The sequence below is a fragment of the Gopherus flavomarginatus genome, chromosome 14 (assembly GCF_025201925.1).
Source record: "Gopherus flavomarginatus isolate rGopFla2 chromosome 14, rGopFla2.mat.asm, whole genome shotgun sequence".
Classification (NCBI taxonomy): domain Eukaryota; kingdom Metazoa; phylum Chordata; order Testudines; family Testudinidae; genus Gopherus; species Gopherus flavomarginatus.
In genome coordinates, this window is record NC_066630.1 from 30,659,407 (window position 1) to 30,686,603 (window position 27,197).

Here is a 27,197-nt window from a genome sequence, read left to right on the forward strand (position 1 = left end):
TAATTTTAATTATACCTTTCCTTGTGTGATCTTGGATGGCGACAGCCTCATTCACTTTTCTGAGACCAGTGTTAATGCGAGATTGAACATGGCTGTATGGAGTGTGCCGATGGCCTTGAACTTGGAGCTGCTGTTTGGTTGAAATGAGTCTCTTGCGGATGCCTTCATTTTGTTTCTCGAGCTCACGAACTTTCTCTTGCAGCTGCTCAATCATTTCTTCAAGTTCTACATCCTGGCCCAACCGCTTGGGGCCACCACCAATCTGCTCAGATCTTTTCTTGTCATTAACAAGCCGAATTAACTTGGTGGCCATTCTGGGGAAATAATAAAAAGATGAAAAAGAATGTGAAAAGTCAGCATAAAAACCATTGTGTTGAAAAGAACATAATCACTGTGAAGACTTCAGCATAAAACCTGAATAATAAATTGCAGGTTTTGATACAACTATTACTGCCTGTGAAGAACCCTTTGAAGATAATTGAAACCACTGGGCAGCAATCTGCTTTATAGCACTGACAAATAACAGTTTCCTAAGGCTTATCATTTAAGGTTAGTAAAGAGAGGACACATATTTACTCCATATGCTCCTTAAATATAATTTTTAACGCATGACCTTATAGAGGAACTCTGTATTCTGTTAAGTACAGTCACAGATTGGGGATGTGGTGGGGCAATGTATAAAAACTACAGTTCCACAAGACATTAAACTATTGAACACGTATTAATAATATGCAGCATTTCAGTGATGTATTGTTTCCACTTTCACTAGAGGATTTTAAATCACATTTCAGTTCTAAAAATGCTAAAAAGTATAGGTGAACATGCCTAAAAAGCTCCTCAGGAAAAGAATCTTAATAGTTCATGTTGCCATGCTAAATTTTATATTTAGCATGTAGTACCAATGTGCTAAGAGAAGTAATGATTAGCTGTGGGATATAATTAGATACAAGAAGTGTGGTTTTCATCTGTCTTTAAAAGGATACAAATTTTGCTTTTGGCATCTCAAGAGTTGTACCTTTGATTTCTTTTAGTTTTGATAAACATTGGTAAGCCAGAACAAAAGACAGAGGGGCACATGAGGGTGATGTAATATGCAAGAACATAAAACATGCCCAGCAGTGAATAGAAAAAACTTGGCATAGAAAGAAAGAAAAGGTGGCTTTGATGAGGAAGACAAGTTCAAGACTTTACAAAATTGGTCGCACATCTTTAAGAGCTGTATCTAGTTTATAGGGAATCTATTTTTGCAGAGGCCCAGACAGGAGATTGAAAACAAAGACACACTTCATTTGTTTAAAGGAGTTTCTTTTACTTTAGCATGGGTACAGACAGAAGCTTTTACTTAAAAGAACAAAAGTGAAACAACAAAAAATAATTCAAAGTAGATTTAGGATGTCACAGAACTGCCTGCAAGCAGTTTTCTGATATATATATATTTCTACTGCATATTCAATCTACACTTCTCGCTCCAAGGACTCCAGCATTGGGAAGAAATTCACAGCTGAATTAGTTAAGACTTCTTCCTCACAGACAACAGAGACAACGCACTGAGGGTTTGATTTTATTTATTTAAAATGCCAATTAGTGCATCCACTGCATTATGACTCAGGTGGCCAACTACAGGCACACTGGGTGAGTTTAGGCAGTCAAGAATGCTTCTTTCATTGGTCTCGAACATGGAAATTTCTACACAAAAGGACACTAGTGATTCATCTGAACAAGTACCTGACAGCAGTCAATACTAGATGCTTTGGGGAAAGTTACAATGCAAATATGTAAAATAATGACTTGTACAGACTGAGCTAGATAGATCCTTTTTATTATGTCCCATACTACAAAAACAATAAAACTCTTAAAGAACCTAAAAGGTGGCATATTTAGATCTAATTAAAGATTTTTAAGATATTGAACAGCTACTCCTCTGCAGATATGAGGAAAACATGCAGAATGCATCAGTCTGGCCACTTTTAAAAGGATGAGTAAAAATGGGAAGACCTGCTGCATATGGACTGTCCAAAATGTGGGATGAAGTCTCCAGGCCCTGCTTGTGCCTCTACAACCTGTTTTTTCAACCTCTTGGATGCCTTTAGGAGTTTTGTCTCCACTCAACAGCATAATGAAAGCCCCAGTGGAGATGGACTCCAAGATGTGCATGGCAGATGGGTACACCAATCTGCACAGACTCACAAAACCTGCTTCACCACACAGATGCACTACATCCCATAGAGAAGGAGACAGGATTCACCCCACACTGAGGGGGTATGGATGGTTTACATTCTTCTATATCAAAAAAGTACTTTGTATATACAAACTAGACATAACTGACAGTACGCAAGAGATGGTTTCTATAAATAGGAGATTCCTAAACTGTGATCTGTGGAACACCAGCAGCCCATGGCAAGCTGGTTGATCGCACTGTGCCAGCTCTGCTCCTGGCTCCCAGCTGCTAAATTGAATTAAGAGAAGCTAAAAATCCACAAACACTTTTCCAGTAGTTTTACAGGTATCCAATTTCTGTAGTGGCCAAAAGATGTTATAGGTTTACAAATGAGAGGGGAAGTGATCTGTGCAATGACAAGTGAGAGAGCAGCAGGTCGAAAAAACATTCTCTCTATTAAGGTGTGGTCCACACTATAAAAACGTTTGAGAGGCTCTTCCAGAGGATACATACCTAAACAGATGAGATCATCCATATTATCGTATGCTAATACAACTATATGACATCATGAGTTGTCAGAAACAAAATCTGAGTCATCTCGTTTCAGACAGAATCCAGAGTAGCTCCAATAGAGAATACACTTGTTAAATGGGACTGAGAAATGGAAGAGATGTTTTCATGAGCAAAATTCCATGTTTTAAAGTAACATGAAGCAAAGCACTTTAAACAAGGGACTATTGCAATACATTCAACAGAAAAGTAAAAATGGATCTGTTTAAAAGTACATGTTCAAAATCGAGGGTGAGACACAATTGTTTTCTCTATCATAGCATAAACAGCACTAAATTAGAAATGTTATATAAAGTTTTTAAATACACAAACACATATACTCCCACCCATCTCATACTTCTCCATTTGCTCTTTATTTAAGTCCTTCTGAGGCCTAATTTGTTTACTTTTCTTCAGTCTGTAGCTTTCCTCTCTTCCTCCTACATTTTCTTTTCTCCTCTTTCATATTTGCATGTAAATAGCCTATTGCTCAATATTTATCTAGCAATATATAAGACCCCAATCACTACATGTGGCACCAAATCTTTACTCCTTTGTAATCCTCTTGCCCCTCCTCCCCCAACCAAACTTGGTACTGGCCTAACTATGAAAAGGTTTTTGAAAGACAGCATGCACTATCTCCTCCTCACTTTTTCTCCTTATCTTGAAAATGTTGATTGTTTTTCTTTTCTCCTTTCCACTCCTCCCCCCACCTCCTTTTTGGTTTCCTACTTCTCTATTTCCTCAGAATTTAAAGATCTACAGGCCTACCATGCTTATGACAGTAAGGGAGCAGTTCACGCCTGGGAACTGAAAAGGGAGTGCCAGGACGCCTCCTATTTCAGGTGTCATGATCTGTTTCTGACTAGAAATCAGCTCAGTGGAGTAAGGTCAGAGAGGGGAATATACATAACACAACATTGCACTGCAAAAGTTCTATGGGCTGTATTAGGAGTACTAAGGATTTCACAGACCACTCTGAAAGGCTTTATTACTCCACTTTACATGATTTTGATTTGTTGATGATCAAGGTTTACAAGAACATATTCTCCAAATTTGATTTTGGTTTAAAAAAAATTAGAAGATTCAAACCTTTTAATTTTATCTTCTTGCTTATGAGCATGTTGCTTAAGTAAGATGTTTTCATCATGCAAACGCAGGAAACGGTCTTCTAGCTCCTCGCGACTAATCCGTGAGACAGCTTGCCGAGCTTTCACATTCTGGGCAGCTGATGATTCTAACAAGCAGAAACAAAATCACAGCAAATTACTTTCACGATTCCCAAAGGAACATCATCATTTTGAAACCTAGTCAGTTTTAAAAAATGAGTTTAATATAGTTTCATGTTCAACACTTGGCCAAGACTGTCTGCCAAATGATGATCATAAACTCATATTTTCTAATCTCTTTAATGCTTTCCAATCCTTTGGATAGAATACCCATACAAATGACATGTCAAACTGGGTAGCTAATGGATGATAAAGGGGAAATAGCTTAACTGATTCACAGCACTTCATATGTACACACACAATCTAAGTAGTAATTTTTATATAGATTGGACAGAGTTGCTCTTTAAAAGCAAAGGGAATTTATTCATACAAAACTATAAAAAACATTAACTGATAAAGTCCAGGAAATTCACACTAATATATGAAATAAGCCTCAACACAGTAGACGTCAGTACATACAATGGATCTGATTCTAAGAGGAGCAGAGCATCTTCTCAGAGATGCTGAGTGCCTTCTACTCCCATGTTCAGTGGGACAGCTTCTGCTCGCACTAACATCAGTCGATAAACTGGATATGGCTCAATGAACTTGCAGATGCTCAGCACCTTGTAGGCCTGAGCTCTATATAAATAGTACAATGAACTCTGAATTAGCTTTCATCTTTGTGAATTTAACCCAGACTCTGAATATTATCTGAACTTAATTTTCACAAGTGTGAATATCAGGAACATTTTTAGAAGGAAGCCAACAAAGTCACTAATCAAAGTCTGTCACTGTGATAAATAACAACTGGTACAAACCTTGTAATCCTCCAATTCCAGCTAGATTTAGACCTACATCTCTTACAGGCAGGTCTCCTGCAGTTTCATCAGCTGGCGCAGACATGGTTTATCTGTGGATAACAAAATTCATATTAAATCCTTTTCCATCTGTAACTTAAACTGTGAGACTAGAATGAACGATAATTACATCACATAAAATGAATAAGAAAAAGATAATGACAGATTCACTATAATGACAGACTCATTATAGTAAGACCTCCTGCCCCAAATGTATTACTCAGGGGACATTAAAAACTTTCAGTTTTAACATTATGCCAGATTGAATCATAGTATACCATACATACTCCTTTCTACAGTACAGCTCCTATAATTTATTTTAGAAAGGGCTGTAGATTAATTTTTTTTTCAAGGTCTCATACAAAGCACAATGAAATCAATGGAAAGACTTCCATCCATCTTAAGTATCGGATCCAAAGCTCATTGATTTCTACTGTTTATAGCAGGAAGTTTAAGGCATCAACAGGTGGAGCATTCTGCTTTGTTCCCTATTGTGAATGGCCTAAGAGAAATGGAGGGTGTTCCTGCTTATATTGCCTTTCAAGGCCTCATTACTTCTCATTTAGTTTTCCTCAACTGGTTCTCAAACATTTGCATACTAAGGATCAGGCTCTGTTTTAAGAAGTCTTATGGACACCTCATCTCCTAATCCTGATCTTGCATCTTCTATGAGGCAAACAGAATGCTTAGACACATGAAGGAATAATACTAGAACTTCATTGTCTGCGGAGTCACACTGCTCTAACTTCTCCAGGTTATTTTGCAGTTTGGTTCTATTTTTTTGTGGGTTTACATCCTCTCCAGTTTTGGTGCTGTCCACAAATTTGACCAATGCTGAATTAACATAAAAGAAGACAGGAAGCCTTGTGCAGGGGTCAGTGTTTCCAATTTGCATACTCTCATGGTAGGTTTTCTGAAAACTAATAGTGAGTCCAGAAATGTCTTGGGAAGTGTAGAGACTGAGCTAGAATTAGCAAATATCACTGCTTGAAGATTAACACCACTTTGAAAAGAGTAACTACATGACCTGGAAGCGTTCTGAGAACCATTTGTCCATTTTACCCCAAAGCTGTGTTTTTCTTCTGAAAAGCAAGTAACTTCCTCCAAATCAAACACCAGTGCTGTCACCCTCTGCCCTGCAGTACTGGTTCATATTTGTTCTAACACACCACTCTTGCAAGAAGTGCACTGATGTCTTTAATAACCATTGGTATACATCATCTTTCCTCTGAAACATGACACCCAAAGAGCAATTCCCCAAAGAAACACGTCAAGGTTATTTGTTGAACACTAACTCAGGGCCCAATCATAAACTGCTTGCTCAAACAAAACTCTCATTTAAGTCAATGGGAGTTTTGCCTCCCAGAGGTCTCCAAATTACATAATTGGAAGGCATCAATTTAACTGATCAAATCTGATGAGAGTGTATCACAATCTTGTTACAACAAAGCAATTGTATTTATAGTTTAGAAATGTAGTTCTAGAGAGAGCTTCTCCAGTTGGCATAGCTACTATCTGTCATGGAGGTGGATTAACTACATCTCTCATCAACGTACACCTCTACCCCAATATAACGCTGTCCTCGGGAGCCAAAAAAATCTTACCACCTTATAGGTTAAACAGTGTTATATCGAACTTGCTTTGATCTGCAAGAGCGCGCAGCCCTGCCCCCCGGAGCACTGCTTTACCACGTTATATCCAAATTCATGTTATATTGGGTCACATTATATCGGGGTAGAGGTGTAGTAGCATCTTCAATGAAGTGCTACAGGGCACAGCTGCACCACTGTGGTGTTGTAACATCTCAGAACAGGATGAGAGAAGATTTTGTTTTCCCTGAACAACAAGGGAGAAAAACAAATTCCATGTGTAATGTGCCATCAAGCTCTTTATGTTTTAAGAGAAGGGTTTGGCATCTAGATAACTAATTTCTGGTGTTTCAAATTCATTCAGTGTCTAGTTATTTGTTTGTTTTCCAAACAGACAGAGAATTCCTTTGTATGAGTGGTCTGTTTGAATGAATGACGAAGGTGAGGCTGTTGACTTTTTGTGCAAGCAACTAGATTTTTCTCTTTCTTTATTTTCTTTAGCTATTTCACCCTTCTCCTAAGTAGCTAAAATGGTTAACCAAAAGACTGCTAAGATTTGCTTGTCTACAGGGCCTGAAAAGAAACACACCTATGGTCTGTTTTAAGTATAGACCAGGGGTCGGCAACCTTTCAGAAGTGGTGTGCTGAGTCTTCTTTTATTCACTCTAATTTAAGGTTTCGCGTGCCAGTAATACATTTTAACGTTTTTAGAAAGTCTCCTTCTATAAGTCTATAATATATAACTAAACTATTGTTGTATGTAAAGTAAATACGGATTTAAAAATGTTTAAGAACCTTCATTTAAAATTAAGTTAAAAACGCAGAGCCCCCCAGATCCGTGGCCAGGACCTTGGCAGTGTGAGTGCCGCTGAAAATCAGCTCGCGTGCTGCCTTCGGCACCCATGCCATAGGTTGCCTACCCCTGGTATAGACCTACCCTGCCCTAGGACTAATCAATAGGAAGACATACACACCTTCCTCCATTGTATCCTGAACCCCATCAACTCTGTTTTTTGCCCCCATAATAGTTTACCCTATAAAGGATAATGGTTACTTGATTATTACTCAGTTCCTGTCCTTGGAAATGAAGCACAAACTTCACAATTGGAAGAAGAAAATTAGAAATATTGTGATTAACTAACATAATTTTTGAGTTTTAGCATAAAATCATGAAGTTTCCAGAGCGCTACTTATACTGCAGAAAATAGTAGCTTTGTAATCTGTAGCACTGAGTTTACGGAATTGTTTTAGCACTATTTGTACTTGACAAACATTACAAAGAAATTTACATACAGATTTACAATTTGCACACAAGGACAAAAATTGCCAGACATGATTGCTTAAAGCTAAACACTTGTTTATGGCCCAATTCTGCAAAAAGAATGTGCAAGTGGACTCCTGATCCACTTCAGCCCATTCAACTTGGATATGGTTCATAGTGGCAGATGGGTTACCCCTAAACCGCCGTTAGGTACCTAAATTAGTAATCTAATTTTCAGCAAGGCTAAAAGGTGCAGTTTTTATTGAAGTCAATAGGAGCCATACGTACTTGCACCTCTGAAAATTAGGATACTTATTTAGCTAAGTAAGGATTTAAATGCCTAACTTTAGGCACTTCCATTTGAAAATATTGGCCATTTTTAGCATAATTTAGGGAAAAATAAACACACACATATCTCTGAGCCACAAATTTGTAAATTCCTTACACCCTGCATTCTTCTTCTAGCCACACATCAGAGGTAACTGTTTACACTGTACTGGGGTCGCCATTTATCTTTTTCCCCAAGAAACAGTGCCTTTTTTAGGAGTGAGCATAGAGACATGGTCCAACATTCTTTCACACTTTTCTAGATTTTATGATGTTGAGGTGTTTTGTTTGTTTTTCACTGTCTCAGTGCATTGGCACATTCTGCAGTAACTGGTAAGTAATGCACTTGGGTCCTCTAATTGCTAATGCTACACAAATAAATAACAAGCACACAGTTATACAGGGGTTTGCCTTCAAAATACTTTGCAAACATTCACTACATTGTGCAGCCACCCTGTATGAGGTAACTAGGTAAATATCATTGTCCCAACATTAGGAATCTGGGAACTGACACAGAAGCGGTTTCTAGCCTTCACCCCCTGGTTGCAGTCCTACTGGTGATATCAATGGCAGGAGCCCCAGAGTAGACTGTTGGAGGGCTTTCCCTTCACCTCCTCCCTTGGTTCTCATCATGCAGACAGAAAGCAGAAGATCAGAAGTCCAAAGTGCAGACAATGCAAAGTTTATTCGGGTTAGTTCCAAGCTAGCATATCCAGAGCTCTACATGCCGGTGGAGTCTGTTTCCCAGTGTTCTGTTCCCAGCCCTGATGCCTCAGAGCGTTTACCTCGTGTCTCCCTTCCCAAAACCTTGCCTGTGTCCCCGTTCCTCATTTCCCCTTCCCCATTTCCCACCTCCTCCTTCTTAGCAGCCCCAAATATACCTGCAATGGACGCCCTTGGTCCCACACCTTACAACTTATGGTCATGTTCCATTTTGGAGGATCATGAGTCTAGGATCTTTATCCCATCTGTTTTGTATCCCATGGGAGGGGTGGTTGTGCTATGGTCAGAGACAGGCATTTCTTTGGCCTTTTAGTGTTTTATACCTTCCCCCCCATCCCCTCCCAATTGGTTGCTTGACCTTGCCTTGAGAAAAGAACCAGGCAGCCTTCCTGTGTATGCTCATATATTACATTCCTACCAGACCTGTAACACTTTAGCTCTATCCCTTATCTTTTCTCATTGTACTAAAAGACTCATCTGGTTGTGGAATTGGAACAATCAGTGTCTTTGTTCTTCACACACAGTAGTAGTATAAAATATAAAAGTATCAGAAAAATCAAACCCAAAATTCTATCTCAGGCTAACAAAAGAGCTTATATGCTAACAGCCATCAGTGTAACCCTTGAGTGATCTAGACTAAGCCAGTCTGGGTTGGAGTGTGTTTGAAACTCTGGGAGACACCAGCACCTTGCCCATACCTGCACTCCTACCTGCACCAGTGCTAGCAAGAATGAGTAACCTTAGGGGAAAACATGCTGGTGTATGTATGCAAGGCGAGAGCCCACGCGTATCTTAAAGCTACACTCTCCCTTCAGGCAGAGGAGTGCAATTCCCATTTGAGTCCAGTGTTATCTATGTATCTGTGGGAAGCATCTGGCCCTTAGCCAGGATCAGGACTGAGACTAGCCCTTGGGGTAGCCAGCTACACTCTTGTGCTCAAATCTCTGAGAGAAAGGCACCCTGGCATGGGATGGCATCTCATGGGCCCTCACGTGATCTGGGGACTGGGAACTGCCCCAAGGAAAGGGGGCACCAGTCTGCATAGAGCAGGATGGGTGGCAGCTCCATTACCTTAAAAACCACACCCTACGCCCAGGGTGGGACATGGCTAGACAAACCATAGTACAGCTCTGTCGTGAGGTCGGCAACCTGTCCATACACGGCCACAAGTGTTCACGGCAAAAATTTTGAGGTCCGTGGGGGATGCTCACAGGCGGCTCCCCATCCCTGCTATTGCTGGTAGAGGAGCAGCCCAGCGGCTCTGCACGGTACCTCCATTCCCCCTCCCTGAGCGCTGACTCTACGGCTCCCAGCCAATGAACTGCGACCAATGGGAGCTGCGGAGGGCGGTGCCTGCGGATGGAGGCAGTGTACCTGTAGAACTGCCTGGCCGTGCCTCTGCCAGCAAGAGCAGGGACGGGGAGCCACCCAAGCGATGACCAGGCTCTGCCCCCTCACCCCAAGAGTTGACTCCACAGTTCCCAGCCCATTGGCCAGGAACCATGACCAACGGGAGCTGCAGGGGCAGCAATCCCCAGTCCCATCCCAGAGCCTGTACCCTCTGAGGGAGCCCTCACCCCCCTGCACCCCAACCCCCACCTCAGCCCAGAACCCCCTCCTGCCCCCTGCTAATGTCTATCACTAAGTCCGGTAATTTTGTCAAGTGTCCATCGCGCAACCTGGTGATGCTGACATAGGCGCTGCCTTCCTCTCGACCCATGGGTACTCGACCCCCTAGCTGCTCCTGGCCCCACCCTTGCCCCTCCCCCATTCCACTCCCTTGCCCCAAGTCCCCACTCATGCCTCTTTTCAGTCTCCTCCCCTGAGTGTTGTCCAGTGCCTGCTCCTCCCTCACCCACAAAGTCCTATGCGCCGCCAAACACCTGTTGGAGGCAGGGGAAGCGGGGCAGAAGGAGACGAGAAATGGGGAGCTCGGCTGCCGGTGGGTGCAGAGCACCCGCTAATTTCTTCCCCGTGGTGCTCCAGAACCCACGGAGTGACCCCTGCTCCGTCCATCATGTCCCACTGGACCCTGCAGCAGCCCTGCACGGGACTTACACGACGGCCCGAGCTTGTTATCGCGCCCGCCCCGAAGGCGGCAAAACTCCCTGTGCACTCACGGCCCTGCGTGCTCCTCTCTCCCAGCAGACGCTCATACTCCGCTAGCAACAGAGGCTGTTGCTACGCAAAAAGGTCACTTCCTCCGGCGAGGCTGTGCCCCACTGTCTGACGGGAGTTGTAGTTCAGCGGGGAGAGTTCCAGGTTCCAGACTACACCCCCTCCCTTCCCGTGTCAACCGCGCTGCATTTCGGGAGTTGTAGTCCTGCCAGGAGCGCCAGGCGGCACTGGTGCCGGTAGGAAGAAGCTGAAAAGACTACTGGGAGGCCGAGCGCGGCGGTGTGGGGCGCTGTACGCGTCTGGGGCTGTGCTCGAGCGCGGCGGGCAGCAGCATGAAGAGGCGAGCAGGGGCGAGAGAGAAAAAAGAAGCCAAGGTACCTTCTCTTTGCTTCCTGTCCCCCCCGCCCCCGCCTCTGCCGCGCGCCGGCCCGTCCCGCCCCCAGGCAGGGCTCTGCGGGCCAGGTAGCGCCAAGGGAGACGTCTGCTGCCTGCGGGGGAGCTTGTCACGCCCCAGCCTGTCGGGGTTGCCGGAGCTTCCGTGCCCAGGCAGGAGGGGATGTACTGGGCGCTGCTCCCGGCCAGGAGCCTTTCCCAGGCTGTGAATTCCAGCAGCGGCCCGCTGGTCTGAGGCGGCGGCCGCCGCGCCGTTTAGGATTAAACCGAAAGATCGACGCTGGTCTGCCCCCTGCCTGTTGGACCTGGGTGTTAATTAACGGTCCCAGGGCGTTAGACTGGAGCTCTAACGAGGTGTCCCGGGTTCAAATCCTCCCCCTCTTCCCATGACATTGCAGCGCGCTGGTGGGTCACTCTCCACAGCCTTCACTGGCGCTGTCCGCACTGTGCTTGGGACCTTCTGTTCCGCAAGCATGTGGCTGTGGTTGACTTCTCCGGTGGAGTTGCAAAGTCTCGGTGTCTGCAGGGCAGTGTCCATCTCCCAGAGCTACTTCCTTCCATCTCTTGGTCAAGAAATCGTTTTGGTCGCCTGTGACATGCCATTTGTTTACTGTAGACCAAGAGTGGGACACAGTGGCCTGAGCACAGGGCTGGGAGTCTGCTGCACCTGAGTGCTAATCCCAGTCCTGATGGTGGCTAAAAATTGGTGCTGTGCTCCTGCTATATCTATATCTATGTTTATAAATAACATTGAAATCATATGACTGTGACTATTTTTGAAGCCATTTCCAAGGTCTTTCATGGTGTCTGGGCTGCATTTTTAGTGGTAACTTTATAATGTTAACCTACAATAATTTTTGTGACTACATGCACATGAAATTATTTCCCCGGTATCTTCTTACTAAATGGCCAAATAAGTGTGCTTTTGTTTTTCCAGGGAAACATTTTCCCCCTGGTCCAGATGATCCAAATGATTTTATATTAATGTATCTGATAGGAATGTATTAGGTATTTTATAGTTTCCTGGGATTTGAATTTTTTTTCTTGCGTGTGTGTGTGTTTAATGATATTATGAGCCCACCTTGAAAATTTAACCCAGAGTACTAATTTATATAGCTTGAAGGCACTATTAACTATATTTTTTGTATGGCTTTCTAGCACCCTCATACAATATTTGATTAATATTATGAATCTGATTCTCCTTTATTGGTGATTTTACACTGTTGTAAGTTCATTGATTTTGTGGAGTTACCCCTATGCACCAGTATAAGTGAAAGGAAAATATAAAGCCCCTGTATGTTTTGTATTAAGTACATGTAACATTTCAGTCTAACTCTGGTATCACTTACATCTGTATAAATTAGTGGTAAGAGGAACTATAGTGCAAGGCGTATAGTGCAAGAGGAAGTGTGCACACACACATCGGTAGAGGCTGAGTTTAGGCCCTACTGATGATCAAGCACTGATCTCCTGCAGCAGGCTACCTTTTGCTCTTCAAAGGAAGCCTTCATGCACATCAAAGTTTTTGTTTTGTGCTATTTTAGAAGAACTCTACTGCTCCAAGGACTGGTGGGATTTCTTTAGAGTACAGTTTCTGTAATGTAATGATTAAATTGTAATGTATTATATGCTTTTGGTCTCCGTATGATCTGTGGAATGCTAGTGCCCTTCTGAATATTCATATGGGTGCAAAGTAATGGAAATTAGCAGAACTTCATGGAGCTGAACTTCCCCAAGGTGCTGAGTGCCATCATCTCCAATTAATTTCAGCCCATAATTTGTCCTAAGCCTAGCTCTCCTGTCCTGCCTTCACAAAAATATTGCCTTTGTGTACATTGTAGTATTCAACATGAAAATAGAGCTGTTAGGCTAGACATTACTGATTGGTGATTCCAACTGGCAGACATTTTAATTGACCACTCAACACCTATGAGAGTTTCCTTTCTCTTCACACATAATTTAAATGGATTTAGTCTGATCTGTGTTCTGTTTGGGTTCCTTACTTCATTACGGAGTGGGCCATAGTTTTGGCCATTTCCTTTACTTAATTGGACAAAGAAAATATACACTTTTTAAACCAACTTTCCAATGCTTGGTCTCAGCCCAGAATCTATTTTTTCTCCTTAAAAGTTTGATTGAATATTTGAAATACTTTTAATTAAAAAAATGCACACACATTTAAAAGAAAAAAAGGGGGTGGGTGGGGGATTTTTCACCTTCTAGACACTTTGGGTATGGCTACACTGAGTTTTGCAGCGCTGGTAGTTACAGCTGTGTTCGTACAGCTGTGTAGGGCCAGCGCTGCAGTGTGGCCACACTGACAGCTACCAGCGCTGCAGTGTGGCCACATTTACCGCACTTGCAGCGCTGTTGGGAGTGGTGCATTGTGGGCAGCTATCCCACAGAGCACCTCATCCCATTTTGGCGCTGTGGCTTGTGGGAAGGGGAAGGAAGTGTGCGGGTCTTTCCGCTTCCTGTTCCAACGCCTCGTGGTGCTTTGCTGCACATTCCGAGCAGTTTGGCGGCATTGTGAGTCTGCAGCGCGATTTCTGAGATTTCTGTTACAAAGGGAGCCTGAGCTGCTGAGGACCTTGCTGATGAATGTTGCCAGCACATCACGCATGGCAGTGGAGCTATTCCTTCAGCTGCAAAGTGACAGTGAGGAGTCAGACGATGATATTGAAACGCCTGACGCTGAAGACACTCAATTGCTTGTGGCAGTAACAGACGTGCTCAGCACTGTGGAACAGCGCCTTTGGGCTCGTGAAACCAGCACTCAGTGGTGGGATCACATCGTCCTGCGAGCCTGGGACGATGAGCAGTGGCTGCAGAACTTTCGGATGAATATGTCCTGTTTTGATTACTGTTCAATGTCTGCTGCACTTCAGGATTACTATGCTGCAGGGTAATGGGGGTGGAGTGCACAGGGTAAGAATTATAGTTATCAGGGCTGGTAGGTGATCGTACAGGTGTTGGGGGCAGCTGGAGGTAATAAGAAACTGGCTGCTGGAGAAAGGTGTTTTGTGCAAATACTGGGGAACAAGAAAGAGAGCTTTGGGAGGGGTGTGGGTTACCACGGTACATATCTGCCTGCATGGCTACGAGAGACTCGAAAGACTCAGTTTGGCGAGCCAGGAGGCTTATCATCTGCTTTGAGGTTTTTTTGATTGCCAATTCCTTTCTCCTGCTTTCTGTTTGCCTCCAGTCATACATTTTCTCTCTCCATTCATACATTTTCTCTCTCCATTCCTGCGTCTTCCTACTTTCTCTGTTGTAGTGATTCATAACTGCTTTGATCAATTCTTCTTTTGATTTTCTGGGATTTCTTCTCAAGTTCTGCAAGCGACGTGAGGCCGGTGATCCGGCTGCATTAGTCAAGGTCACTAGAAAAAACAAAGATAGAACCATGTAATACACAGAGGCTACATTGTTTATTATCACACAGTGAAGGAGATTTTAGACTTTTTGTAGCATCCTTCCCACATACCTAACATAACACAGAGAGGCCAGGGAAGCTAAGTCATGGCGAGCAATGGGGTGAGTGTTTCTGCCCCGAGTGCACCTGGGAGGGGGATTTGACCGATGGGTCACTGGGGTTTATCTGTACTGGGTACAGGAGGTAGCTGGTGTCCTGCACAGGGGACAGTAGTGAACAGGAAGGTGGCGAGCTGCTGGCGGGGGGGGTCCGCGTAACTGCTGGCCTGCTGGTGAGGGGGGGGAAACGCACAGCTGTGCTGGCTGCCTGCTGGGAAGGGTGGGGGAACACCGGAGCGCACCGTGGGGCTGGATGCCTGCTGGGAAGGGGGGGGGAAGACCGGAGCGCACCGCGGGGCTGGATGCCTGCTGGGAAGGGGGGGGGGAAGACCAGAGCGCACCGCGGGGCTACCTACGTGCTGGGAAGGGGGAGGGGAGACCAGAGCGCACCGCGGGGCTGGATGCCTGCTGGGAGGAGGGTGGGGAGACCGGAATGCACCGCGGGGCTGGCTGCCTGCTGGAAGGGCGGGGAGGGAGAGACCGGAGCGCACCGCGGGGCTGGCTACGTGCTGGAAGGGGGTGGGGAGACTGGAGCGCACCGCGGGGCTGGGGGGGGACCGCGAACCTGGCGCCCTGCACTCAAGTATCCCTAAATTCTCAACAGGGTTTCCTACTGCCAGATATATCACTGCTGCGTGTTACCTGGGAAGAGAGGGAGGGTCTTCTACAGCAATGTGGATTCCGCCCTGGCCCCTATGCAGCTTGCCTGTGTGCAGCCATGGTCCCCCCACCCCTCACTGCACAGTGGATCGGACGAATTAACGTGACCGGGACAAGGACCACAGTGGCTCTCCCGATAAACTTGAGAAAGCACATTGCGCACGCTCTGGCTGCAACTTTTCAAGAGATTACCGAGGCAGATTACAGAGACGTGATAGAGCAAATCAATGGGCTATTCCACGTTTAGGCATGCATGCAGGCAGCCATAACCCCAACCGTCCTCTCCCAAAACATAAAAATCTGCTTACCCCGAGCACAATCCTCAGCTTCTTCCTCACCAGCAACTTCCAGCTGCTGCGACTGGCTAGTCTCCTCCTGGCTTGAGAAGAGCTCCTGGCTGCATGCCTCCTGGGACTCCGGGGTGTCTCCCTCCACGCCAGTAGCCTCACTGTCGGCTTCCTCTACACCCTCCCCCACTTCTCCCTGCTCTGAACTCTCCATCGTGCTCCTAGGATTGGCAGTGGGGTCACACCCAAGTATGGCATCCAGCTCCTGGTAAAAACAGCAGGTTGTGGGGGCAGGTCCTGAGCGGCGATTTCCCTCATGGGCTTTGCAGTAAGCACTCCTCAGCTCTTTTATTTTGACCCTGCACTGCAACACGTCCCGTTCATGGCCCCTTCTCAGCAAGGACTGTGATATCTGCCCATAGGTATCATAATTTCTCCAGCTGGAGCGCAGCTGTGCTTGCACAGCTTCCTCACCCCAAACACTGATGAGGTCCTGCAGCTTGGAATTGTTCCATGCTAGGGCTCGTCTGGGGCGTGGAGGCATGGTCACTGATTGATTGATTGATTGCACTCCACACCTGGCTGAGCAAACAGGAAGGGGATTTTTAAAATTCCCGGGGCATTTAAAGGTGGGGTCAGCTGAGCCCAGGGCAGTGGAGTGTGCATGATTACCAGAGAGGCTTCTAAGGTATGCTGGGATACCTCCTTATACCACGGAGGTCAATAAAAGCGCTGGTGGGCGTGCACACTTGCTGACCAGCGCTGGATAACCAGCGCTGGAATCCCTACACCCGAGGCTTGACCGGGTGTACAGCCAGCGCTGCAACCAGGGAGTTGCAGCGCTGGCCGTGCTTTGCAAGTGTGGCCACATCGTAGGTTGCAGCGCTGTAACCCCCTCACCAGCGCTGCAACTCTCTAGTGTAGCCATGGCCTCAGAGTTTGTGGGATTAGGAATTAAATTAGGACTGTTTAAAAAATGGCATACCAGTCCCCTCAGAATGTTATTTTCCTTAATTTGAATAAGATTAGCTTGTAGGATTTTGGGGGATGATACTACTGGACCCAATTCAATATGAACCTGCATTTTGTGTAGTCATTTACACTGGTGCAAAGTGGCTGTATAATGCTAACAAACAAGAACTAGCTGCAATGAATCTGTCTCACAATCTTTAAATATATATTTGTACAGCACCCATACAATTGGCTCTGCGATTGGGATCATTTGGGGCTACAGCAGTACAGATAATAAAAATGTATCAACATACAGATATCAGAATGTTCAGAAGGGATTTTAGTGGCATCTGTGTATATTTTGGTGTGTGACTGTTCCACATGTGAGCAGGGTTGAAAGGGAAAGTAATCGAAAATTCTTTAATCTTTGCTAGAATATCATAAACAATTTTATTTTATTTACAAAAAGAAAAAGGAAGTCTTCTACAAATAACTATAGTAACACAATGTTAAGGTTGAAATTTCATTCCATCAAAAGTCAGGAATTCAGTTCTCCATATCAGTCTTAACTTGCTGCCTGGCACATACCAAATAGGTATTTAAATAGGATGTTTTGTCACTTTCTCAGACACCACTGATGTAACCAACTATTCTCAAAATAACATAAGAAAGGAGAGGAGTTAAGGTTGATGTTGGAAAACAGTAATCTCTTTTATATGATTAAATATCTCAGCTTTAACATTGCATTGGTGTAGTTTATTGTTTATATAATCCTTTTAATTTCCTGTTTGCATTTTTCTTAATAAAACAATAAAAATGTTAAATTTGTTGATTAAATGTATTTTGTCAGTCTTCTTACAGTGTTTGTATCTAAGTGAAATAATGTGAACATAACACTTTATATGCACTCAGATAAGCCTGTTGTCATGTTATGCTTCTTGCTTAGGTAAACAGTGTGTGAGTTTTGGCAGAAGCAGCAGCCAATATGCCACTAGCAGTTTTTGTTTTAGTCATGTTATTGGCCCCTAATGTTATTAATGAGACAGTAATTGAGAAATAGTGTTGATTGTCACATAAAACATGATCTGTATAGTGGAAACAACTGAGCAGAGGCCTTGCATATGCAGAATAAAATAAAAGAAGGAATGAGTAGCAAATGTTTCCTACTTTTAAATTCATCACAACCCTGCTGTTTAAATTGCCCCAGCTGTTAATGTTGGGACCATTACAGTAATGGACTGAGCAAATGAAGGAGAACCAAGACACACACACTTTATTACCTCAGGGGTAATTTTCTCTTCATCTGTAATAGCAGCAGTGCCTAGTATTGATCAGACCATCAAGATACTAATCCTCTGTAAAATTACTTGTTATAACTGAAAATGTGTTAATCCAAATCAGTCTGTGTCCTGACTTTCTACTTACTATTGAATACAGTCTATTTGATGGTTTATTTTTCATTATTTAAAGCCTTTACATTGATAATAGTTGGAGCTTCCTTTGCAAGAGCGAGTGCTTAATCTTTTCTATAGCCCAGGGTTGTCTTTTTGTTTTAAATAGAACATCACCCATTTAATTAAGGAGTGAGTGTCTGTCTTGCTGGTCTGAATTATGATGGTACTTTATGTCCCCAGATTTATTAAACATGCTGTTTTACACTGTCTGTTGTTTTTGTTATAAATAAGAACAGGCCCATCTTGCCCAGATTAGAAGTTTGCAGGTATAAGATATCAATAAGTGCGAAGAATGTAAATTACTTGAATTTTTATTGCAAGCTCTAGTTTGTTTTATTGATTGTGTCCTGTAAGGAGAGCGTATCAGAGACTAACACAAAGAATGTTTGTATTTTACTATCTTGAAAATATTATCTCCTAAAGCTCTGAATATTTTTCCAGTGTCATCTGTAACTTTACAAATTTGGCTTCTGGCCCAGCATCTGGCTGCTGCGTTCCTTCAGTTCCCATCGATTTCAGTGAGAGGTAACAGGTTCTGGACTGGGAGTTGGGAGACCTGGTTCTGTTCTCCGCTGTGCCACTGACCTGCTGTTGCTTCACCTCTCTGTTCCTTTTAAGCTGTCACAGGATAAGAGGGAAGGTCATCTCGAGGATGGGTAACTAGTTAAAAGATGGGAAACAAAGGGTAGGAATAAATGATCTGTTTTCAGAAAGGAGAGAGGTAAATAGTGGTGTCTCCCAGGGGGCTGTACTGGGCCCAGTCCTATTCAACATATTTATAAAAGATCTGGAAAAAGGGGTAAACAGTGAGGTGGCAAAGTTAGCAGATGATAGAAAACTACTCAAGATAGTTAAGTCCTAGGCAAACTGCAAAGAGCTACAAAAAGATCTCTCAAAACTGGGTGACTGGGCAATGAAATGGCAGATGAAATTCAGTGTTGATTAATGTAATGTAATGCACATTGTAAAACATAATCGCAACTATACATGTAAAATGATGCGGTCTAAATTATCTGTTACTACTTAAGAAAGAGATCTTGGAGTCATTGTGGATAGTTCTCTGAAAACATCCACTCAATGTGCAGCAGCAGTAAAAAAAAAAAAAAAAGAAAAGAAAAAAAGAAAAAAAAAGGCGAAGAGAATGTTAGGAATTATTAAGAAAAGGATAGAGAATAAGACAGAAAATATCATATTGCCTCTGTATAAATCCATGATTCGCCCACATCTTGAATACTGCGTGCAGATGTGGTCGCCCCATCTCAAAAAAGATATATTAGGCCATGTCTACATCTAAAATTTTGCAGCGCTGGTTGTTACAGCTGTATTAGTACAGCTGTATAGGGCCAGCGCTGCAGAGTGGCCACACTTACAGCAACCAGCGCTGCAAGTGGTGTTAGATGTGGCCACACTGCAGCGCTGTTGGGCGGCTTCAAGGGGTTTCGGGGAACGCGAGAGCAAACCGGGAAAGGAGACCAGCTTCGCCGCGGTTTGCTCTCGCGTTCCGCGAACCACCCTGCAAACCGCAGGGAAGGAGACCTGCTTGCTCGGGTTCGGGGAACGCGAGAGCAAACCGGGAAAGGAGACCAGCTTCGCCGCGGTTTGCTCTCGCGTTCCGCGAACCACCGTGCAAACCGCAGGGAAGGAGACCTGCTTGTTCGGGGAACGCGAGAGCAAACCGCGGCGAAGCTGGTCTCCTTCCCCGGTTTGCTCTCGCGTTCCCCGAACCGCCGAGCAAGCAGGTCTCCTTCCCTGCGGTTTGCAGAGTGGTTCGCGGAACGCGAGAGCAAACCGCGGCGAAGCTGGTCTCCTTCCCCGGTTTGCTCTCGCGTTCCCGGAACCACCCTGCAAACCGCAGGGAAGGAGACCTGCTTGCTCGGGGTTCGGGGAACGCGAGAGCAAGCCGGGGAAGGAGACCAGCTTGATTACCAGAGGCTTCCTCAGGTATGCTGGGATACCTGCTTATTCCACGGAGGTCAAGAAAAGCGCTGGTAAGTGTCTATACTTGATTACCAGCGCTGGATCACCAGCGCTGGATCCTCTACACCCGAGACAAAACGGGAGTACGGCCAGCGCTGCAAACAGGGAGTTGCAGCGCTGGTGGTGCCCTGCAGATGTGTACACCTCCTAAGTTGCAGCGCTGTAACTCCCTCACCAGCGCTGCAACTTTCTGATGTAGACAAGCCCTTAGAATCAGAAAAGGTTCAGAAACGGGCAACAAAAATGATTAGGGGTATGGAACGGCTGCTGTGCGAGGAGAGATTAAGACTGGGAGTTATGATACAGGTCTAAAATCATGACTGGTGTGGAGAAAATAAATAAGGGAGTGTTATTTACTCCTTTTCCTAACACAAGAACTAGGGGTCACCAAATGAAATTAATAGGCAGCAGATATAAAATAAACAAAAGGAAGTATTTTTCACACAATGCACAGTCAACCTGTAGAACTCCTTGCCAGAGGATGTTGTGAAGGCCAAGACTATAACAGGGTTCAAAAAAAGAACTAGACAAGTTAATGGAGGATAGCCATTGATGGACCTATTAGCCAGCATGGGCAGGGATGGTGTCCCTAGCCTCTGTTTGCCAAAAGCAGGGAATGAGTGACAGGATGGATCACTTGATGGATGGATCACCTGTTCTGTTCATTCCTTCTGAAGCACCTGGCTTTGGCCACTGTCAGAAGACAGGATACACTACTGGGCAAGATGGACCTTCGGTCTGACCCAGTATGGCTGTCTTATGTTCCTTCGTTGCCTCTCTCACCTTTTGTTTTATTTATTTAGACTGTAAGATAAAAGGGCAGGGACTGACCCTTTTATATGTGTAGTGCCTAGCACAGTGGGGCACTGGTCTTGGTTGTGGTCTCTAGGCACTACTGTAATACAGATAATTAGTAATAATAACTGGTGTTACAGGTGCACACCACCTCCCAAAATGGAGCTTTTTAAAAACAGCAAAACTGTTTCAATGGCCAGGTTGCTGCATCAGGATTCGTTAATGTGGACCCGTGCCCTTTTTGGAGTGCTAATAAAGTCATTGGGATATTGCTTGTGAGACATTCTAACAGTTCTTGTTGCAAGATCAGAGTCTAGAACTGGAGGATGGATGATTATTTTTAAGAAAAGTGTTTAGTAATGTTGCATGAAGATGATTCGCCCTGAGATGTGAGGCGGGAAATCTTCAGTCAGATTTTCTTTTTTATGCTTAAAGCTTCAAGTTGATCTTCACTCTAGCAATGCTTGTAGAAGTGTTTACTTTGTAATTACCCCTCTCATTGCTATTTTCGGTTTTATTGTAATGGATCCAACCTATATTATTTTTAAAAGAATCAGCCTTACCAAGAGTATATTATGTGTGCTTCTGCAAAAGGTTTAGGCCTTGATCCTGCAACTGTACGTAAGCTTCAAGTGGACTCTGCTTGGTTATACAGGTCTACCTGCAAGATGGGGCTCAACAGATATTTAAAATTCCTATTCATAGGCTAGGATAACTCTTGTATCCCATGCCCACGGGTAATGTATTTAATTACACACAAGCTTCAGTGTTTGCAGGCCAGTGGCTCCATAGCAATTTCTTCCACATTTTGATACATGACATTAAAAGTTTAAGATTTATTTCTATAAGTCTTCAAAAGGTGCAGTTGCTCGTTTTTTTTTAACATAAGCAAACCATTAGTCACCCAAATTAGTCCCATTGAACTTAAACCAGTGGAATCTCTGAGGTGCCCAAAGCCCCCTTTCCCCTGCTGCTACCCCCAGAATCCCTCTTAAGTGTGTTAGTGTGTGTGCTCACACGTGTATGGGGAATGATGCCAGAATGGTGGCATATCCTTTCATGTGTCCCCTCACGCCCCACACCTGAATGGATATCCATTTTGGTTTTTGTTCTTTATATCCACAGTTGGGATGATCTAACCCCACGTCATTTGTTTAGTTCGAACTTCATTAGTGAATACCCCTCCTCCATAATCTTCAGGAACATAAAGTAGAGATCCTTAAAAGCTAGCACTGAAATTAAGAAAATTATCAAATCCTTGGAGTTCTCTCGGAACTCCTCGGAAGGCATTGTCGAATATAAAGCTACACTTATCTGCTCCGTTCTTTTTCAGGGTATATCCACAGTATTGTTGTAGGGGTATGGTTGAAAAGGAATTGACCTCTGAAAGATGGTGCAGGCTGTCTGCCTCTTTTCTTTGTGCACTAATGAACTGTGTGAAAGCAGTAGTGGCTAGAACTGCATGGAATATTTAAATCTGAAGTTACGGCAAATATGTCTGCAGATTAACCATAAGAGTAAAGAAAAATAAAACCACCCCTTGGATTTTTTTTAAAGGAAAATAGAACTTTGTGTGCAAATAGTCCAATTTCACTCAACAAAGGTCCTCTTTCTGGGCAGGGTTTACACAGTTTTGGTTTTATTTGGATAAAATTAATTTTTGCACTGTGATAATTGTTCATATAAAACTGAGATATATTGTTGTGTAATACCAGAAGCAGCCCACAGGAATCTGTCTTCAGAGTCTGCACATACAGCATATGATGTTAATGGCATTCCACATTAGCAGCTCCAGAAGTGAATCTTCCCTCTTGAAATTAAACCATGATGCAATCACATTGTTCTCTATGGAAACAATGATAAAACTTTCATTGATTTCAGTGGGAGCAGGATTGGGTTCTAATAATAGTTACAATAATTCATCCATATTCTCAGTTATTCCGTTTACCTTTAATGACCTAGAGCATCAACATATTAAATGATCTTCTTGCCTTCTGTTACCAAATGGGAGTATAATATTGTATTCTATTATATATGATACTGAACTGCAAAGTATGTTTATGACTATTACCATTTAAAACATTGTTATGAAATATACTTTATTATGGATTCTTGAAATCCTCTGTATAATAAATTATAGAGCAGTAGTTTACAAATCGTTTGTTTTAAAGTTATGATAGTCTTACTGTGGAAGGAAGCTCTGGACTATTGTGTTTTACTTAAGCAGCCTCTCTTCCATTATACTGCACATAATGCACCCTTCCTAGAAGAATTACATCTCTATCCCCTAGAATTTGTTCAGTTTAATTTTGCCCTTTTATCTGCTGCTCATCCCACTACTTTTATTTAAGAGTGTAAAGTTACTTTAGTGTAACTGCTGTTGTCACCTTTGCCCTCAGCTAATCAAATAGTTTACCTTGAGGGAAGCATTTATCTCCTGCTTTCATTATTATTATTTTCGTAGCTGTAAAGATATATATTTTGTGTCTGCAGAAGGCTGTAAGAGTGAAACGAGGTATTGATCTGCTGTATTTGGCAATTTCTTTCCACCTTGCCATCGATATCATGTCAGCCTCTGTCTGTACTGTGGTTGACCTCACAAATAGCTCTTTATGTTCCCATTGGATTCAAATGATATACTATGCTGAAAACTAAATCAATGAATGATTATAAAGTTTTTAGTATTATTTCATGACCCTGAGGCAACTGGTGCTCCATGCACTGAATACTTGAAAGGGTACCTAGTATGGTAAAACAGGTGTTGCTATTTTTGCTCTTATAGAGCTGGAAACATTATACCTTAGGTCTTAAGTAACTGTGCACTTTGATATTTTTGTGATTTTTTTACAAGTTGAGCAAATCTGTGTTCAAATTCCTTAAGGGCCTGACTAGAGGCAACTCACATTACTTGGAAGTTTTGCCTCCTTAAAGAACAGTAGGATTGGACTCCAATGAGTCTTACGGCTACAATGGAAACAATTGAAATTACTTAAGAGCAAAAATTCTCCTTTCTGTTCCATATCGTGCAATCTCCACAAAATGAAAATCCAGTTCTTCCCAGTTCTAGGTAAGAGCCTAACTGGCACACAGTGCTCTGATACAGAGATGGGTTGTGATCGATAAATACACTGGAATAAGTAGTGTTCTGTAATGGGCCATGGGACGTTTACTGCCCAGTCACAGCAGGCAGAATTAAAAGAACATCTGGAAGGAGAAAGGGCTGAATCAACTATGCTAGGATTTGAATCTGTGGTAGTAGAGGATTTATGGTTTTCTTCCCCACCCCACCCCAAAATCTAGGCCATTGTTACCTGATGTGTCCCTGCTCTGTTTTCTGGAGCAGTGATTTTCATCTCCTGGGGGTCTGCAGACTAAGATTTCCAAAGGGGTTCGCACTTCCATTTGAAATTTTTTAGAGGTCCACAAATGAAAAAAGGCTGAAAACTACTGTCGTAGAGTCTGTGATTAAAAAAAGTATAGATTGTTGGTCATATCTGTGCATCTTTTAATCTGTTGTGCTTTCTCTTAAAACTTTTAATAAGATGTTGGTTGATAAACTTTCCATAGAAAAGAAATTGGACACATGCTAATTGGAATTAAGCCTCTCCCATCCTATGAAACTGGATAGTGGATTAGGCACTTGTACTGTTAATGCTTGATCTTGCAAGATGTGGTGTATTTGTAGTATTTATGTCACTTTCTGTTTTGCTAGTAGTTCAGCTGAAAATAAACTAAGGGTCCAGTTGTGCAAACACTTATTACCAGGTGTGGTGCTTACTATAGTGAGGAACCACATTGAAGTAGCCCTGTGAAATACTCAGTGGGGTATTAGCACTATGCATGGTAGCCAGTGTTTTGCATGATTGAATCCTAGATGCGGAGAAAAATGTGATGTAAAACAGTGGGCTAATGGATACTACAAATGGTATTTCTGCCTCAGTAATGTGATTCAACTGTATACATTTCTTAAAAAATTATTTTAGTTCTGTTAATTAAGGGCAAATATTCCTAGCTCTCCACTTCACCCAGCTTAGACAGATGGAATTGATGCAGGGAGCTTCTATGTGTAAAATTATCCTGATTCCTAGGCTGTGTTACTGCTCTGATGCTCTAGGGCAGGGCTAGGCAACCTATGGCATGCTTGCCGAAGACAGCACACAAGCTGATTTTCAGTGGTCCAGGGAGGCTCTGCATTTTAATTTAATTTAATTTTAAATGAAGCATCTTAAACATTTTAAAAACCTAATTTGCTTTACACACAGCAATCGTTTAGTTATACATTATAGAGCAGAAAGAGACCTTCTAAAAACATTAAAATGTATTACTGGCAAGTGAAACCTTAAATCAGAGTGAATAAATGAAGACTCAGCACATCACTTCTGAAAGGTTGCCGACCCCTGCTCTAGGGAATCCAGGCCACTACTCCTTGGGTGATGGTAGCCAACAGATGAATGTAGCAGCAGATTAACAGCACTACCACTCCTCTGTTAGACTTTGAGAGAGAGAATTGTGGAACTATATTCCACTGTCTCACAAAGTGTCGACACCTTTGCCAGGCTCCCCTAATCTGTCTTTATATGTTCCCCATCACCATAATAGTTGAACTACAGTCTGTCTACCTGTTACTTGCGTAGCTTCCTTTACTTAAATATCTGAGTGTCACAGTTCACAGGACAACTTCACCTGTGTCCCCCCCTTGTGGTCCATCAAGCGCACCATTCCAGGCTTCCAGCTCCTCAGTAGTCACCTCCCTGTGGCAGAGACCCATGTCTGTCTCTCTCCTGACTGGGGTTTTTCCAGGGTGCACCATTTGTTGCTTACCTCTGATATTCCCACCAAGACAGACAGCCTAACCAGGCCAATGTCTACTCTATGCTTCCTCTCCAATGGTAAGAACAGAGTAGTTGCCAGCAGTTACAAGTTACCACATAATTCTTTATAAGCAAGCACATTTATTCTTAAGGTAAAAGCATTACAGAGAAAACATATTAAAACAATAAAAGATGCATAATAAAAATCTTACCACAGATTACCTATCAGCCTTATGGGACCCTAGTAGATTAAGTCCTTACAACCCTTTCCTAAGAATGGCCCCCAACTTCGACATATGGTCCTGTCCATTTCCTGAATCAAAAATAAAGGCCGTGAGTCAGTTTAAACTTGGGCTATGTATCCAAAAGTCCTGTTTTTGTCTGCTGGTCTCTGGACTAATATATGCAGGTCTCCCAGGAGATAGTATCTCTCTTGGGGGTTCAACCCAGTGATGAGCTGCTAAAATCTTAACAACCAGTTCCCTATAAAAGGTTCTGATTTAAGGGATGTGCCACAGTATGTATTTTTTGTATCAATAGGGTTACCATACGTCCGTATTTTACCAGGAGGAATTTTTAAAATTTACCACCCAGACAGCAATTTAAGAACCTAAAAGCCTGACATCTCTGGGAAAATACAGATGTATGTTAACCCTACCTAAAGTTCTCTTTTAAAAAGATGGGCCTGAACTAGAAATGAGCTCCATTTCACATGTGTGGGTGCCCGCCACTCCCTTGGGGTGTTCTAGGGTGACCAGATGTCCCAATTTTATAGGGATAGTCTCAATTTTTGGGTCTTTTTCTTATATAGGCTCCTATTACCCCTCACTCCCTGTCCTGATTTTTCACACTTGCTGTCTGGTCACCCTAGGGTGTGCACTGCCCCCCTCACTGAAGCAGGTGTGCAGGGTTACTGCCCTGAGAACTGCAGGGCACCAGTGGACATGGGCTGGCTGCAGACAGAGGCGTGGGGCAGGGCTAGCTGGAGGCAGGGAGTGTGACACAGGCTGGCTGCAACAGGGGCTGGCTGTGGGCAGGTGGTGCAGATGGGCTGAGGCAGGGAAAGGATCTGTGGCAGGAAGGTTGGCATGGGGCAGGGAGGTGGGCAGGGGCTGGCTGCGGGTAGGGGGTGGGAGGATGGCAGGGAGTGAAGACGGGGTGGCTGGGGCTGCAGGCAGGGGCTGTGGCAGGGGGGTGGCTGGGGCTGCAGGCAGGGGCTGTGGCAGGGGGCGGGGGTGGCAAGGGCTGCGGACAGGGGCTGTGGCAGGTGGTGGGGGGTGAAGACGAGGTGGCTGGGGCTGTGGGCAGGGGGTGAAGACAGGAGCTGGCTATGGGCGGGGGAGCAGGTACTCACACGGGGAGAGTGGCTGGGAGCAGCCCGAGCAGCAGGACGCAGCTGGGAACCCACCAGGCAGCAGCAGGAGCCCCAGCACCAGAGGTCCAAGGAGCAGCAGCAGCAGCAGGGCCAGGAGGCAGCCCACATGGCTCCCTCAGTGCAGCGCAGAGCCCCCTGGCGACCCTGAGGAGGAATTACATGCCTCC

The 27,197-nt window shown here is 43.9% G+C and overlaps 2 protein-coding genes across 17 annotated transcripts in view; one reads left to right on the forward strand and one right to left on the reverse strand.

The window, feature by feature from the left end:
• The window catches only part of RPGRIP1L (RPGRIP1 like), a 119,280-nt gene extending 108,088 nt beyond the window's left edge, over positions 1 to 11,192 (reverse strand). For 8 of the 10 annotated variants that reach the window (XR_007769285.1, XM_050922523.1, XM_050922522.1 and 5 more), the window contains exons 1-4: positions 10,734 to 10,881; positions 4,737 to 4,828; positions 3,800 to 3,944; positions 16 to 314 (exon numbers count right to left, since the gene is read on the reverse strand). Coding sequence is in view for 9 of the 10 variants with exons in the window: in XM_050922523.1 (XP_050778480.1) it covers positions 16 to 314; positions 3,800 to 3,944; positions 4,737 to 4,821 (529 nt within the window). In the remaining variant the exon portion in view is untranslated. Of the gene's footprint in view, positions 1 to 15; positions 315 to 3,799; positions 3,945 to 4,736; positions 4,829 to 10,733; positions 10,888 to 11,171 lie in introns of those variants that run through there. The other 2 variants (XM_050922519.1, XM_050922517.1) reach the window with 2 other exon arrangements.
• The window catches only part of FTO (FTO alpha-ketoglutarate dependent dioxygenase), a 342,599-nt gene continuing 326,431 nt past the window's right edge, over positions 11,030 to 27,197 (forward strand). For all 7 annotated transcript variants that reach the window (XR_007769286.1, XM_050922553.1, XM_050922554.1 and 4 more), the window contains exon 1: positions 11,030 to 11,167. Coding sequence is in view for 6 of the 7 variants with exons in the window: in XM_050922553.1 (XP_050778510.1) it covers positions 11,126 to 11,167 (42 nt within the window). In the remaining variant the exon portion in view is untranslated. The remainder of the gene's footprint in view (positions 11,168 to 27,197) is intronic.